Source organism: Salvelinus namaycush, chromosome 3 (assembly GCF_016432855.1).
Source record: "Salvelinus namaycush isolate Seneca chromosome 3, SaNama_1.0, whole genome shotgun sequence".
In the NCBI taxonomy this organism is placed as follows: domain Eukaryota; kingdom Metazoa; phylum Chordata; class Actinopteri; order Salmoniformes; family Salmonidae; genus Salvelinus; species Salvelinus namaycush.
In genome coordinates, this window is record NC_052309.1 from 21,702,612 (window position 1) to 21,720,350 (window position 17,739).

General features: G+C 43.0%; 1 protein-coding gene across 3 annotated transcripts; it reads left to right on the top strand.

Annotated features, from left to right (window-relative positions):
- The first annotated feature begins 548 nt into the window (after positions 1-548).
- On the top strand, positions 549-17,620 carry LOC120045069 (vascular endothelial zinc finger 1-like). Of its 3 annotated transcripts, none has more exons than XM_038989918.1 (6): positions 549-643; positions 10,152-10,906; positions 12,281-12,350; positions 12,751-12,913; positions 14,481-14,516; positions 15,120-17,620. In XM_038989918.1, the coding sequence occupies exons 1-6, from the start codon at positions 611-613 to the stop codon at positions 15,470-15,472; spliced, it is 1,410 nt and encodes a 469-aa protein (XP_038845846.1). In that variant the 5' UTR covers positions 549-610; the 3' UTR covers positions 15,473-17,620. The 3 variants fall into 3 exon arrangements, with proteins under 3 accessions (XP_038845846.1, XP_038845848.1, XP_038845847.1); XM_038989920.1 differs by having other exon boundaries at positions 15,124-15,280; XM_038989919.1 differs by lacking the exon at positions 14,481-14,516.
- Positions 17,621-17,739: the final 119 nt, after the last annotated feature.

Here is a 17,739-nt window from a genome sequence, read left to right on the forward strand (position 1 = left end):
GTACTTCAAGCGCCGAGACCCCTAGAGGGCGTAGTTCTCCCATTACGTATTGTATTAGACCATACGACGTACTTTGGCGAACCTTGGGGCTATCTATTGTAGTTTTTCCACGGAGATTACGAGTTTAAGCAAAAAGTATTACCATGGTGCTTGTATTATGTGTAAGCTAATGCGATTCAGAGGTCAAAATGTTCCTCAACGATCAGTCAACATTTATGAAGAACAGCTCCCCAGTATTCCTACATGATACCATCTGCGGAGCCATTGATTACCTCTGCTGTTTATTGAATGCCCCCTGCAGAATCAGGGAAACACAGACATAGGGGTGTTTGATACATTTAGTAGCCTACACCAGAAATATTAACACCCAATTTCATATTCTACTTAATATAAGTTGGATATTTAGGTTATGTAAATTAATGATATTTGAAACCTTTGTTGTGCTGAAAATAAGTGATATACGTTCTTATGAAAACTCAATTATTGCCGCCCTAAAATGCTTTCAAAGTGGAACAGTCCAAGGGTTACAGGAAGTTGTAGCAGCTGCCATGTTTGGCTGCTTTGTTGTAGGTTTCTTGTAGGTTTCCTGCAGATTTTTTTAGGTGTTGCAATGGAACCGAGCTGGAGTACATTTCTATTTCAGGTAAGTGAACTTTGATACCCGAAAAGTAAGGTCATTGATGGAATAACTGTAGGAAACTAAAGACATTCACAGTCTGACGTTTTTCAAAGGTATAATTTTAAGTAAAGCTATCCAAGCAAAACAATGGTACATCAATCCAGGCTTCCAGCTGAGAGGTTGGGCATGACGTTTGGAAACATTTTATTTTCTCTCTTTTTCTGTGTTACTATGGTGATGGAAAAAAACACAAATTAGTTGGCTTAGTTATCTAACTAACGTAAAGCTTTGTTTATGTTATGTAGGTTAGCTTGTTAGATCAAAGCCAGCAAACGTTATTCATAGATCGATCATTCGCAAGCTCCAAGAACGCCACAGCCAGCCTTGTTTTTTTTTATTTGCCCGGAACCGTTGATCCGTTTTTTTTTTACTGTCTGACGGTATAACTTTACTTTATAAACAATGGCTAGCCAGTTAGCTAGTTTCCTAAAATAATCGGATCTCGGTTCACTAGAAAGCGAGAAATACTTTCCCGATTGACGTTTACTTCGTTGCTTTTTCGCCAGTCAGCGTTTAAGTTTTTCCTTCCCACTCAATGATTCAAAATAGCCAGCTAAGTTAGACCTACTAGCTAATATTATATGACCGCAAGTAAAGAAGGAATTCAATTTGCAGACAAAATATAAACAGTGATTTATTTCAGTTTGCGAAAAGGATATTTCAATCCATTTAACTATCTCAGTTTTAGCTAACTAACCATTATATTATGCAACATGGCCAGCTGGTTATAGCTAAGTTAACGTTACTATTTTTGTCTTTGGGTTGCATTCAATCTAAGTTTCTTAACAGATTTGCATCACTGCACCAACGTATCATCTTTGGTTTATAAAATTGGACACATTTATGCTAGCCTATTGGGCCGGCCATTAATAATAGCGATAAATCGTTTTTTCAAGCAGGTAAACAAAGGTCTAGCCTACAGTTGTAGTGGAATGATTATTGTGTTTGTTTTTCAACAAATTAAGGCCAAGGTAACCTCATGCAGCTAAGATTTTATCCGTTAGCTGGCTTCTTGTATTTTATCTGATTTGGATCCTTGGGGACTGTTGGAATAAATTGTCATCATAGCTAGTCCTTTTTGTGTCAAGTTCCACAACCACAAAACTATTCAATCCGTTTGGCCTACTCAGAGCTGGGCCTACAATGTTGCAATTCAAATAATGATGGTTGTGTTCAATTGGGCAACCTGGTTCACACCTGAATTGAAATAGTCCTCGTCATAATATTAGTATTACACACGTTTTATACATTATATTATAAACATTCCATGGAGTTGACCTCACTCGTAAAAGTATGCCTAGGCCCCCAGCAGGACTGGATCAGTTTAACAGTCTGAAATCGGAGCAGCCCCCCCCCAAGTGGTACATGGCTCCATCTTGAAAAATAGATTCTTTCTTTTTTGAATGGGAGCTCAGATTGTTTGAGTGTTTAAAATTCTTATTCTACGGGCAAGCCCTTTTTAGCCTTGCTTTCTGCTTTGAAGTGATTGCTGTAATTGTCCCTGGTGCAGCTAACTCTGTTCTATTTCCAAAGTATTGGAAATGTGCAGCTGTTGCTGGCTAATTGGAGTGGGCCTAGAGCCTGTGTGCAGGGCCAAGTTGAGGCTAAGTGGCAGTCAGTCTCCAAATACTGAGCACGGTGCAGCAATTTTACTGAGGGTAGTATGGTGTTGTGTGATGTGATGATGCTAATGTGAACAGTCCCTCATTGATCGGTAGATGTTAGGAAGTGGCAAATGGGGTGAAAGTTGATGTTAAATGCAGCCCTCTTGCTGAATTCTCCCATGCAACTGCTAGTTGCCATGAATCATTGTGTCATTTCATGTGACTCATTTTCACTTTCAGTGAGATTTTAAAGGATTTTTTCCCTCATCTTGCGGACAGTGCAGGAAACCAAAATACTGTCTATTTAGCCTAACATTATTATTATCTTAGTTGTCTTGATGATTCGTTGATCCTTGATCCTATCAGATTCTTTCACCCCTATGGAGGAGAACTATTTTGTTGTCTCAGTGTAGATTTCTTTTAGCCCATCTCATCAGACTATGAACCACTGTTTAATCAAACGGTTGAAGCTCAGGGCCAGAGGGATCAACCACTTGTCACTACTCAAGAGCAGAGGGGGGGAAAATACTTTCACTTTGATTCCCCTTTTATGAAAAAAATTGGTGCTTGACAAAGGCTATTGTGCTCTCTGAGAGAGCTAAAGTACACATAATCCTTCATTACTCATCTGCAACAGCGCATAATAAGAGGTGCGTCTGTCACTGGATGCCTTGTTCCTGACAGAAAGGCTGTGTGACGCTGGCTTCTGCGTCCGTATGACTCACGCTAAACGCCTCTCTCCTCTGGAGCCCTAACTCACTCATTGATCCCAAGGATGTTGGCAGCAGGGTAGCATGATAATGAGAATGGCCACAACAACCTCTCCTATATGACTCAATCTGTCCCTGGAGTATGCTTGAATAGGCTACCACAAGTATTCATTTCGTCTAGTTTAGCCTACGTCTAGGGTCTTTTTATTGCTCCACCTACGTCCTGCAAGTACCAGAGCTGTAAAATACCTCCAGTTATGCCTATAGCTTATCCCACAGTAGAATGTTGGAACTGCCTGAGCAGCGATAGCTTACTGGGAAAAACTCCAGGCAGAGATGTAATGTTCCAAAAATAAAGATGTTCATTTCTGTTTTTAGGACAGACTTGTTAGCTAATCTGACATTGAAAACAGTGGCAAGGCAATACATTTGCAGTCAATTTAAGGTTATTCATCAATGTTCTTCAGATGGCTACAAATTGTTTATTTTTCTAAAAGCTGCATAGGAAATGAACAACCATGCTACAAAGACTTTCAAAATGTTATTTCCTATTTCACATGTAATTGTTCTTACAGCAAATAGTCAATAAACCATTAAAGGAATCACTGTTTGCTACATAATAAAGTCTAAGCCAGTCACCGATCAGTAGTGTTGTTAGTGTCTTTTCAGAGTTGCTTATTCTCCCTGCCTTCCATTTTGATGTTATTTGCGTTGGAGTGACCCCAGCCTTCAGAGCATATTTGTATCAAAATGGTCAGAGCAGCGTGAATGCGCTGCAGGCCCTGCACGTCTTTCTTGGGGCCAGGTTGTCTGCAGCAGCAGTGGCTGTGTCTGCTGCTGTCTGCAGTGTACAGCCCCCCCCCCCCCGGGCCAGTAGGTCCTGTTCAGACAGACCGAGAGAGGGCTAGAAAATCATGATATTGATGACTAATCCCGGATGGTTGTGAGTGTGAGCAGGTGCGCAGACAATAGGGGTGGGAGGGTGCGGTGGCGTTCTCCCTGAGTTCCTGGGTCTGAGAGCACGTCTGGGCTGAGGTGTGTGTGTGTAGAAATGCAGACCCTGGCCCATGAATAGAGGCGCCAAATGGGTGAAGATGTGCTTACAAAGACCTCTTGTTGAGCACTGAGTGCATCACTGGCCGGATTTGTCTTCCACAATGGGGCAGATGAAATAAGGAGGAGAATGTGGGATTTATTTTTATTTTCTCCTCCCCCTCTTCCAACCTCCCTCTCGGCTGGCCCTGGTGGGTGGATCGATGGATGGCTGAACGTGAAAGGGAAGGGTCAGGTATTTGACCTTTCCCTTTCGTACTTGCGGAAGAGAACGCAGTTGTCTTAATTGCAGCGTCCCTCTTCATTTCAGTTGGTCAATGTGAGGATGTGTGTGTGTTTGTTTCCAGTTATTTTTCATCTGATGAAATGGCCATGTTTCTATTAACTCAATAAAGTGTTCACATCAGAAAGACCCAGATGAGAAGACTTTGCCTCTCCATCCTACTCTATTATGCCTGCCTTTGGTCTCAGATGGAAATGGTCAGTGTGACCTGACCAATATGAATGTACATTTTTGTAGGACCTGGCAGCAGTTTTTACTGGATACAGTTTTTTCTCTCCGGATGTCAAGATATTTGAGTAGCACCCAAGCTGGGCTCTGAAGCTGATGAATGACAATCAAGTTGTCGGCTAGCCTACATGTTAGTGATGGGGGGGTTGATTGATTTTTTTTTGCAAAATAATTCATAAATACAAAAGTTGGCACCAAAATACGTTATATTTCATCCCAAAGCTTATTCTCTATCTTCTTTTTAAATAGTGAGCCAACATGTTTTCAGCACTTTTATTTAATTGACTGATCAACTCATATTCTCATGCTTTCTCTTCTCTCTGCAGCAGACATAGCATAAGCAATATGTTTGGAACATCAAATTGCAATTAAATGTCAGTAATTGAATTGTGATAGCGAGAATCGCTATACATAATCATATTGGCACCTAAGTATTGTGACAATATCGTATCGCGAGGTCCCTGGCAATTCCCAGAGCTATTAAATATAACGGTCACTATTTGTGGGGTCCTCCTCCCCAATTTAAGAAGCTCCAATGAACAGCAATAATGACCCTTAACAGGCATGCTTGGCTCTCTTTGTGCACATCAGCCCTAGTGCCATTCTGCCGATTATGTTCTAGAGCGGGATGTTAAATCCACCCAGCCAGGCCTATCAGCTCTGCAGACGTCACACTGGCTACCATCACATGACTGTTTGAACTACGCTAGATGAGAATACATTGACCTACGTTCTGCATAATTTAATGATAGATCACCTGAGTGTCATATTTCTCATAATAACCTAGTATATTTAGCTAGATAAACATGTTAAATTATGATAAACGTTATACATTTTTTCCAGGACATTGTGGGTCTGTAAGCAGACAGTGCTGCCACATTCGGAGGATCCCCAGTCACATCCTTTTCCTAAAAACATCCCTGTCTGTCTGGTGTGGTGTCTGTGCTTCCCTGAAGTGTAGTGCTAATCCCTGATCTAGAGGACTGTTTAGTCTGCGCTGAAGCCAAGGAGCAGACAAGCAGACAACATATTCCAGCGCTGCGTGATTTATTTATTAATGTCAGTCGGGTAGCTTCCCGCTTTGACGTCACTAACCTTCTCCCACAGCGGGGGACCTCTGCTCTGTCTGCTGTGCAGCACAACCATGTACTCTTTAAACTGAAACTGACTGATTTAGCAACAGCACATTAAGGCCTCTCCCCTCTCTGCCAGCTCCTCTAATTGGGCTGCTTTGGGTGGTGGCTGAATCTGGTTCTTTATGTGGATGGCAAGTTTCACTTAGTGTATTCAGTGTAATATGGCAGAGATTCACCACTGCGGTAAGACATGGAGGCATCTTGTGGCTCTCCTCTGTTTCCTGACGTGTGGCTACGGAGACGGGGCTTAACCTGCACAGCCCCAGAGCCCACGCAGTCACACTGCTGAGGAAGAGAGTGGGTGGACTGTATCTAATGCACACATTTCTGCAGTGGTGGGGGAAAAGTATACTCAACCTAAAAATAGTAAATTGCTCAAGTGAAAGTCCCCTAGTTAAATACTACTTGAGTAAAAGTCAAAAAGTATTTGGTTTTAAATATACTTAAGTATCAAAAGTAAATGTAATTGCTCAAATATACTTAAGTATCAAAAGTAAAAAGTATAAATCCTTTTAATATTAAGCAAACCAGATGGCAAATTTTTGGTACTTTTTAAAAACATTTATGGATAGCCATGGGCACGCTCCAAAACTCAGACTTAATTTACAAACAAAGCATGTGTTTAGTGAGTCCACCAGATAAGAGGCTGAAGGGATGACCAGGGATGTTCTTTTGATAAGTGTGTGAATTAGATCATTTTATTGTCTTACTAAGCATTCAAAATGTAATGAGTACTTTTGGGTGTCAGGGAAAATGTATGGAGTAAAAAGTACATAATTTTCTTTAGGAATGTAGTAAAGTGAAATAGTGAAGTACAGATACTGCAAAAAACGACATAAGTAAAAATACTTTAAACTACTACTTAAGTACTTTACACCACTGCATTTCTGTTAATTCTTTCGTTTTTTTGTTCATGTTTTTTGTTCATGTTTTAGTGACACATTTGGAATAAAGTCCATTGAAATGTTGTGTTACTAGCTAACCAGGGGAGCACCTTGTTTAGTTTAGCTAAGCTCATGCACAGGCTGCTGCTGGGGACACTAAGCTGGATTCTTCCCAGCCTGTCTCTATTTTGGCAGACTACTTTTGCACACATGACGAATGAGCACCACCATGACGGGGATCATTTTTCATATAGCAGATTTAGATTCCTCAGCAGCAGCAGGCTGTTTGTGTGCCTCCTCACTAATGACACAGCCAGGGCCTATTTTTGTCCCTGTAAAACACCCACAGTCATTGACCCTGCATTTTTTGCGTGATTCGTCAAATAGATGCCCCAAACGTCAATACTTGTGGCTCGGCACAAAGATGATTCTTTATATGGGACTTGGAAGTCAATAGAGCCTAGCAACTTCTTGCAGTGGGGTTTTAGCAAGTGATTTTCCCAGTCAGTGTGGTTTTAGACTAAAGGTTTATTGTGATGATTATCTGGCTGAATGTTTTCAGATCTTCCAGTACATTTCCTCCGGTTGTCTTTGTTGTGTTGTTCGGCTGTCTCTCTCGCATGTCATTAGTCATTCAGCAGAGGGGCGGAAGTGCTGACTAGAACCCCCGCTGATATACTTTCAGTCTGCTCACTGCTCTGTTCTGGCCCCCGTGGTCTACTCTGCCACGCATGCGCCCAGAATGACTCAGTGTCTATTTCGGTGTGGCTTCAGACGCAGTGGCTTTCGCCTCGCAATCACACTGGCATGCAGCCATGCTTTCACTCCAACTCTTTGCAGCGTCAATTCAGTGGAAGAGCTGTGAAATCACTTAAGAAAGGGCACCGCACAGAGCCAGTGTTAAATCTCCATGTGTTGTGTAAACACATGTAACTAGGCTAAAAGCTCAGACACAACGCTACGATTGTCGAACGTTTGCCTGCCAGTATAGTACTTAGCACATCTGAACAGTGTCGACAGTTTTTTAAATGTTTTTATTTCACATTTGATGTTCATACCGCAAAGACCTTGGAACTCGTCAGCCTTGTTAAAATACTCCAAACCAGAAAGTGGTAGTAGCGTTGTTTGGCAACGCATATCCCTGCTCATTGCTTATGGTCTAGATTCCAAGCTATTTGCGCTGATGTTGCTATTTTGTCGAAAGCCCTTGTTGATACTAGCCGGAAGGTCACAACTAGATAACTACCTAGCAAAATTAAGAAACTATTTAATTCACTCTCCATAATCCCATACTGCCAGTGCCCGCCCAAAACCAATGGTTTAGCTAGCTATCTAACGTTAGCATCTTCGCTAACTAGCACAACATAGCTTCCGAGTTAGCTAGCTAAGGACACTGCACTAACACAGGCAGCAGCTTCATGGAAACTAGCTAATCCATTGTGATTTAATTATGTCAGTACTAGCTAGCTACAGTGGTTAGCTATCTTGGAGGAAGTATTTGATGTTGTGCACTTAGCTAGCTACCATCCCATAGCCTACATTGCATATGAAGTGTGACTGGCTCATTTGTGGATGTACGGACGTGCACTGATTAGCATTGCGATTCTGCAAGTAGAATCGGTAGGTTCGTCGCTACCTGATCGGCACGCAGTAGATATCACATTTGTTTTGTCAAGAGAAGGAACGGCCTCCCACTGTGATAAGTAACCATCGGCAGTCTATCGGCAGTGAGATTCTCTGTGTGTTTCATGCTTAAGGCTGAGGCAGACAAGTCATCAAAGCAAAGCCTTCCTAGCAGCACCGGAGCATTTTAAAATGTGGCCTGTGAATGGCAGTGAGATTAAGCTGTTCTCAATAGGCCTAGTTGTTGCATGTGAATGGCTCCCAGATTAGGCTATTCCCAGTAGGCTGTGTGAGCCAGTAAAACAACACAAAGAGCCTAATGCTAAATTAATTTCCTCCCAAACTATTTTCTCACTGCAAGAGCGGTTATATAAAGGAGGAATGTCAAGACATAGGCTAATCTCCAAAAAGTGCCGGGTTACATAAAGGAGAAAGGCAGAGCTACAAGGATGTGAGGTACATTTGGCTGTGTTGAGTAACACAAACAAAACCTGACCTTTCAGTGCGCTCTCTTATAACAAGCCTGTAGCAGGCAGAGCGAGGAAGGCTCATGGTAGTTTCAACCTGTAGTTCTACTCTTAAAATGACAGCCTAGGGACAGTGGGTTAACTGCCTTGTTCAGGGGCAGAACGACAGATTTTTACCTTGTCAGCTCGGGGATTTGATCTAGCAAGCTTTCGGTTTACTGGCCCAGCGCTCCAACCACTAGGCTACCTGTCGCACAGTTGACAGTGCATGTCAGAGCAAAAACCCAGCCCAATCAAGGGAATTGTCTGAAGAGCGCAGAGAAAAGATTGTGTCGCAACATCGATCTGGGGAAAGGTACCAAAAAATGTCTGTAGCCTGCAGCCAAGAACAGTGTCCTCCATCATTCTTAAATGGAAGATGTTTGGAACCACCAAGACTCTTCCTAGAGCTGGCCGCCCGGCCAAACTGAGCAATCGGAGGAGAAGGGCCTTGGTCAGGGAGGTAACCAAGAAGCTGATGGTCGCTCTGAGAGTTCCTCTGTGGAGATGGAAGAACCTTCCAGAAGGACAACCATCTCTGCAGCACTCCATCAATCAGACCTTTATGGTAGTGGCCAGACATAAGCCACTCGGTAAAAGGCACATGACAGCCCGCTTGGAGTTTGACAAAAGGCACCTAAAGGACTCTTAGACCATGACAAACAAGATTCTCTGGTTTGATGAAACCAAGATTGAACTCTTTGGCCTGAAAGCCAAGCGTCACGTCTGGAGGAAACCTGGTGGCAGCATCATGCTTTGGGGAAGTTCTTCAGCGGCAGGGACTGGGAGACTAGTCAGGATTGAGGGAAAGATTAATGGAGCAAAGTACAAAGAGATCCTTGACGAAAACCTGCTTCGGAGTGCTAAGGACCTCGGAGTGGGGCGAAGGTTCCCCTTCCAACAGCCCAAAGCACACAGTCAATACAGCGCAGGAGTGGCTTCGGGACAAGTCTCTGAATGTCCTTGAGTGGCCCAGCCAGAGCCCGGACTTGAACTCGATCTAACATCTCTGGAGAGACCTGAAAATAGCTGTGCTGCGACGCTCCCCATCCAACCTGACAGAGCTTGAGAGGATCTGCAGAGAAGAATGGGATAAACTCCCCAAATACAGGTGTGCCAAGATTGTAGTGTCATACTCGAGAAGACTCAATGCTGTAATCGCTGCCAAAGGTGCTTCAACAAAGTATTTAGTAAAGGGTACTTATGTACTTATGTAAATGTAATATTTCAGTTTTATTTTTAATACATTTTCAACATTTCTCAACCTGTTTTTGCTCTGTCATCGTGTATTGTGTGTAGATTGATGAGGGGGGGACAATATAATACATTTTAGAGTAAGGTTGTAATGTAACAAAATGTGGAACAAGTCAAGGGGTCTGACTACTTTCCGAATGTACTGTATGTTGTTGACCAGTGTTTAAACTTGCTGTGCTGTGTCTCTACAGCAGGCCAATGAAGCCATCCACCACCAGCATCAGGTGGCCCAGAACAGCCTGCTGCCGCTGCTCAACTCTGGGAATGAGCCAGTGGACCAGAAGCCTGTGATGCCCATTCCCCTGGACCAGAAACCCCCCGCCAGCGCCGCAGAGCTCCTCAAAGACAACGTGGCCAGCGGGGCAGGTGGCGGCAGGGGACCCATGCCCGTGGTGAAGAAGGAGCACAAGAGCAAGACACCCTTCATCTGCGGCTACTGCAACAAGGCCTTCCGTGACAGCTACCACCTGCGGCGCCACGAGGCCTGCCACACGGGCATCAAGATGGTGTCGCGGCCCAAGAAGACGGCCCAGACTGCCCCCACCATGGTGCCCTTCATCTCCAGCCTGCCCAGGGAGAACAGTGGGCAGCCCTCCTACATCTCCACCATCGCAGGCATCCTCACGACAGCCACCACCTCCGTGTCCTCAGCCTCCAGCATCATGTCTCCAGCCTCTATGACCAACATGCCGCAGCAGAGCCAGCCCAAGAAGCCTGCCAAGCCTGTGAAGAAGAACCATGGTTGTGAGATGTGTGGCAAGGCCTTCCGAGACGTCTACCACCTGAACCGTCACAAGCTGTCCCATTCGGACGAGAAGCCCTTCCAGTGCCCCATCTGCCAACAGCGCTTCAAGAGGAAGGACCGCATGACATACCATGTGCGCTCTCACGACGGTGGAGTCCACAAGCCATACGTCTGCTCCGTGTGTGGGAAAGGCTTCTCCAGGTAGGCTCCAGCCATGCACTTTCACTAACCCTGGCTAGCTGTTTTATATTTCAAATAAAAGTGCTTGCTATTTATTACAAACTCATTTGAACTCAAACATCAACCAATTTTGATCCTGTTAGTACATGGCTATTAGTCTACAATTTCTATGTGGTGTTAGACGAGCACTGAGATGGAGTGTATGACCATCTGTTGTTCAATGTGACATTCTACATGTCCCATTGGCAGCTGCCCTCAGGCTCACGGATTTATAGGAGCGTTGAATAATCTTGACTCAGTGACTTTGTGGTCCCCTGCATGTTTAAACAGTTGCGCTTTTAGAGAGCAGTTCAACTTCAGTGTCCCAGAGAGTTCCCTCTTGCGAGGACAGGCAAAGGAGAGGAGTAAGGCTGGGGGAGGCTGTGGTTCCCGCCAGCTTGTCACCACTTCCCCTTCCCCAGGGAATGCCATTAAAACAGGCCTGGGAGGCAGCAGCCTGGGATTTCTTTTAACTCGCACCTAGTTTTCCCACTCTGCTCCAGTGTTGCTGCTTACAGGGCCCTGTTTGTTTTAAGTCAGAGCCACCTGGAATGACTGAGCATTCCTGTCTTTCCAAGCAAAGCCAACAGTGGCCTTGTAAGATGGCCTCTTTCAACATTTACAGCAACATCCACTCACTACTTCCAGTTATGCATCATTAGTCATATGTGCAATTCATTGGCATGAGTAATGGCAAAATTACAAATAACCATTGAAAACCCAAGAAGCAAAGAGCTCTTGTTAGTTGTTCAAATAACAGCAGAAGTTTGGTGTGAGTGAATATTCCAGCGTCTCAAACTGATGTAAACATTATGCTCTCTGTCCAAACTATAATCTCAGAGCTCGGCAGTTAAGGGCAGAGCCCGGCTTGGTTCCAACACAGTGACGCAGAGGTTTATCGGGACACTGAAACGTGAGAGGCCGGCTGGCAGAATAACGCAACTCTGAGTCACTGGCAGTTCTGCAGGCACTCTGTCTGTCTGGAAGCTGCTGTCCTCCTCAGTTAACAGTGAAACAAGAGGAGAACAGCCATTCCGGTTCACAGCACTCCTGAAAATATTCTAATTGACTCCTCTCCTTTGTAACAAAACCACTACCAGTGTGAGTGTTTTGCTTTGGCCTAGCTGCCTGTGTTAGTTCTCCACACCATCATCGGTGATGAAATGATTTAGCTCCCAGCCTGTCTGCTGTAGTCCAGGTTTTCAATCAAACTAACTAATGGTACTTCTGGGTGCTGCGATGAGTGGGCTGAGTGAACATTTGAGTCTCACTGGAAAAGGTCAAAAGTACAGTGTGTTGTGTGTCCATTAATATTCTACAGCAAGATTGTAACTTTTCTTTTCTTCTCTCCTCCAGGCCAGACCACCTGAGCTGCCATGTGAAGCATGTCCACTCCTCAGAAAGACCATTCAAATGCCAAGTAACGGTAAGAGAGAGCTAGAACTGTACTGTGTGGCCTCATTAGGGCCACTTGTCAGCAGTTCATTATTGACAACTTGAGCTGCATGTCTGTCGTCTAGCATCAATTCTCCCACTTTGCACTTTCTGTCAGCACGGACAGTAATTGTTAGTTTCCTATGCTAGACTAGTGTCTTTAAAATAAGCCCATTAGTCATAGTGTTGTAATGGCAGTCTGTCCACAACACCACACTGCAGTATGCCCTGTGGCCCCAGTAGAGATTTATGACTATCTATAAGCCTTTAAAGTTGGACATGTTCCATCCAGGCTGCACAGAGCTGGAGCATGAAGTTGTGTGGCCCTATGAATAGTAGTGTGCCTCTGGCCTGACCTTCTGACCCTGTCCTGTCCTCCTGTCCTCTCCCAGGCCTGTACTTCTGCCTTCGCCACCAAAGACAGACTGCGCTCCCACATGATCCGACATGAAGGGAAGGTCACCTGCAACATCTGCGGCAAGATGCTGAGCGCAGCCTACATCACCAGCCATCTAAAGACACACGGCCAGACCAACTTTAACTCCTGTAACAAAGGTATGTCACGTCAGTCCTATCTCACCAACCACTGCCCTCCTCCCAACTCAAATAAAATCCTTTCAGGTTTTACATTCCTAATAAATAAAATAAAAAGGTGAGAAACTGTTTTAAAATGACTACTTAAAAGGGCTTCAAAAGTTATTTTACTTAATTATTTTGTACACACTTTGAACATTCACACTCCTCAATCCATAACTGACATTTTCCTAGAAGTTGTCTTTTACTCCATACCAAGACAGTGTGCCAGAGGCCAGTGTCTGGGCAAACCTCACATGACAGTGAAAATATCATCTGATTGATTGGTGCTGACTTCATCCTTAGGCAGGTTTCATTCTCTGTGTAGTTAGAGTAGCACTACAGGACATGGAAAGTCCCACTGTACATTGTCCATGATGGACATTACCATGTCTTCTTCGCTGGTTACATTTTGCCCCAATTCCCTTGAGTACCATTCTGTTTTTAAACATGAATTGGATGTTTGTCTGAGTGGAGAGATGTATATGCTGTGCTGTTTTTTGTGGGTCTTCTGCTTGAGGTATGTAATCTGATGACATGCATTCTCGTTGACAGAAGTGAATGGCCTGTGGCAGAAATATGTTCTAAATTTAAAGCGCTTTCAGCAATTGGCTCGTGTTGGAGCAGAGGGAAGTGGAACATAGACAATGATATCTGATCCAACCACAGCAAACTTACAGCTCCTCCACTCAATTGATTTGTGCAGCTTGCAAGATAATTAGAAGAGGGAGGGCAGGGTTTTTCTCAGAGTATTGCTCTTCCATTAGTCTTTCTCATTAGTGTTATTGATATATATTTGGTGGTATTGACTCTTACTTTGTATTACTGCTCAGTAAATAATTCAGAAAAATCACTGGCACTGTAACCGTTTAAATATACTATAAATGTATAATACATAACATGGCGGTCAAGTTCAGCCCAATAACTGGCTTCTTCCTCAGCCCTCGTGCTATTACTGTCTGTATTTCATGTTTTGTTTATTCATCTGTGAATTTCCATTTGTGAAAGTGCTGTATTGGAGTTGTGGTGATTCAGGCCGTTAGCCAACGTGTTTTTGTGATTCTCCTGTGGAACATGTACAGCCCTGTTCATCTCTTCCCATCCAGAGAACACTGCATCATAACATATTACACATGGATCACTGCTCAGAGGTGTAGTCAATAACAAAGTATAGCCTAGCTCAGGCCACCTAATCAACAGTTCTAAGTTTCCTCTTTCAGTTACACATAGACAGAAGATGCAACAAGGTCTTTCCCTGGCCACTGAAAGGAAAGATTCACTGCTGTGTTGTGTATTCACTCTGCGTTAGCTGCCACCTGAATGAGCACTGCCACATACAGCACAGAGAACACTACAAGTAGGATATTGTTTGTCACCACAGTAAGCGTATGGCCCATTCCCTCCTCCCCCTGGAGACTAGCAAGCCAGGTAGTGTGTACCCACCTGAAGTGGGGCCTGTAGAGTGCACTGAGAGGCGTCCTAGCGGAGCAGCCTTGGCTGGCCTGCAGACAGTCCATTATAACCCCTGTGTGTCTGTATTTCTGAATAGGGGACTGGCAGTGGAACTCCTCAGGGGGACGAAAAGGTAATGATAACATAGCATCGTGTGAATCTAACCCCCTCCTCCCAAGAATACACAGTCACATCACACACACAAATAAAAGGCAAGGATAAATACAAGACGTTAGGCTGTTGGTAAACTTATGCCAGTGTGCCACTTCGTTTCCAAACATTGCATCATCATTGCATCCCTGGAAATGTTGTCTTGTAGATTTCTGTTCTAATTTTTATTATACTTTGCACAGCAAGAATGACCAAGTTAATGTTTTGCCTATACGTGATTACCTGCTTCGGTATTTGATTTAGAAGAGCATGTATTTGCCGCAAATTTAAAATTGTTAATGGTTATTAATATAAAGGTTATTATAGTTCAGTCAGTGTGCTGCATTAGCAGTAAAGATGAAGAGGAATGCTGACTGCATATACTGCAAAAATAATCTCTGGACTATTTTGCATACATTTGAGTGTGGAGATAATTTTTTTGCACTGTATGGAGAGCATTCCTCCCTCTGCTTAATGACGGAGAATAACCAATAACTATCAGTGTAAAGCTATTTGTTCGATTGGTTTAGCAGTGAGGGAAAGGACAAGATCTTTAATACTATATCCTCTATCCCCTGTTCTCTAGATAGTAATGACATTCACAACTCTGCCTCAGCCACACCTGTAACAGCCTCCACCCCCATCACCACCACGATGAACCGGGGCAACGCCATCAACAACCCTGTCACAATAGCGGCGCAAATGAACATTTCCACCAATACAGTTAACGTCAGCCTCCAACACCCAGTCACCATCACTGGGCCCGTCAACATCGCCTCGGTCAACATCCCTACCACGGCACACATGAATATCGCCCACCCTCTGGCCATCAGCACCCCCATGTCCATGACAATGTCTGGGCCCCTCAACATCGCCATGAGATCCATGGAGAGTATGTCTTTTCTGTCCCAGGTCCTGCCTTCGTCCCCACCCTGGTAAAAACAAAACGAGATGGAGAGAAAAGGAGAAAAATGAACCATCTTTCCCCAGCCCTCGGGCCCCTGACCCTGTGCCCTTTCCTCAGACATGGAAATTAACGTTTAGCCTACTTGTGCCATGCAGTGGAGAGAACTACCCTGTCACATGGCTCCACCCCAACCAATGTTACATCACAGAAGAGAGAACCAGAACAGTTGTGTAGAAGTTAGATAGGGTTTTGTCTATTATCTGAAGGATGTCAAACCTAGATGTAGTGAGTCGGATAATGTTAAACAGTGATGTCAACATTCCAGTCACGGTAGGATTAACAAGAGGGAGGGACTCTCAAGCCTCACGTAAACACCCATACCTTTGCAATGGGGGAAAAAAATTCAACATTTAAAAGGACTAATGCAATAAGTATGAATTGTTGGCTTTATTGTTCCACAAGTTATCTTGCAAAGACAATGTGTTTTATGTTTTATCTATAGCCTGTTAATCCGTATTTAATGTTTTTAGGAGATGAGTTCAACAAAAGGGACAAAGACTTCCATTTGGACGGAAGGTTATTCTTTTTTTCACATTTGTGTAACTTTGTTTTTCAAAATTGGATGTATGCTCTTGAGGTACATTGACTAACTTGTACAGTTGTCATGTTAATGTATTATCACTGTCAACAATTTATTCTGTATTTTGTTGAAGTGGATATCTGGACATTGTCCCTGTTGACTGTTAAATATGTAAAATTAGGATAGTTATTTTTCTCTTTATTAGGGATGGCAGAGGTGTGTTTCTTTTATTTGGTCATCAGTTGATGTCAATTGTTTTATACAAACTGAGAAAGGAACGAGTCTTGCACTGAAAGCATATCCCATGTGTAACTAAACAGCAGTATTATCAAAGATCAAATTGGAGTGTTAGGTAACCAGCCTACATAATAACAGGGCCATCTAGTGGCTTACAAATGCCATTGAGGGAATGGTCCTAAAGTTCACCAATGTTTATTTCTTAAACTATTATTATCATGTTGGGGAGAGATTAGTTTTGTTAGAAATATTTTATAACCTTTTATAATTTTGTTTTTGAGGACCCCAAAAGTTTGGACCTTTTGCTCAGGAAACTCGCTGAGAGTAGCCCAGTCAACTTTATTTGAGGTTAATTGAATACATGTCTAACTTAATCCTGGTCTTTCCCATGTTACTTTGTAATATTTAACTCACCATATATCTTTGTTTGTTAAAAGAAAAAATAAGTCCTTCAAAGACTAGGGATCCAAGAACTCTTATTTTTGTTAACATAGCCGTCCATTTTAATACTCTTATTATCCATTTCAGTCTCCGCCTGTGTCAGGGTGATTTATGGATGAGGTGACTGATGTATGAAGAACAAAACACTAATGATTTCTGAGAAGGGTATGAAAATAATGAATTACTAGATCATGTTGTAGTGTTGCTGCAGCCGAAGGAAGGCCAGGATTTAGGCAAGTCAGGCCAGCATGTCCTGGGCTGCACATCTCTGACATTATTGCTGTTAAGACCCATAGATTACCATTACTAGATAAGGCTTCTTACTTAGCTAAACCTAAGGATGTTCTCTCTAACAGTTTTATTTGGTGAATGCCATATCACCTTTGCAAGTTTTTTTTGCTGTGTGAGGTATAGTATACTCTGTCCTGAAAGAACACACACACACAAGATGCATGTGAGTTTATTTCCCTCTGAGTTTTTTCAAAGAAAGTCCAATGATAAGTGTTTTCTTATGCATTGAGTAGATGCACTGTAATTGCCTATTCTGCTTGCCAAATTTTATATAATTATGAGATGCAACTCAGTGAATATTTTGAATTGAACGTTTAAGCGTTTTCAACAAAAAAATGTAAATGATTTGGAAATTATTGGGACACCTGTGAAGGCAGTTGAATGTATATCTTTGTACAAAACAATTTTAGTTCTGAGGATGTGGTAGTTAAAATACTAGACATGTGAAAGAATCTTTTGTATTAGAACATTAACAGCGGTAATTTTGTATATATGAAGACTTTCTGATTAGCAGAAAGGTAAAACATTCCTACATTTTTTAAAATGTATGTTTGTCAAATTACGTAAACATGCGCAATGTTTTATTTGCCTTCTATTTGGGATGTCTAAATAAAATGACTAAAACATGATGGTTGGGTGGCTGTGTGCCATTTCCTGATTAGTCAGCCTGCAGTGGGACGCTAACTGTTCCACTCATTAGAGAGCTTTTAGTCTCACCCCACAATATGTTCAAACTTAGCCTAATTGACA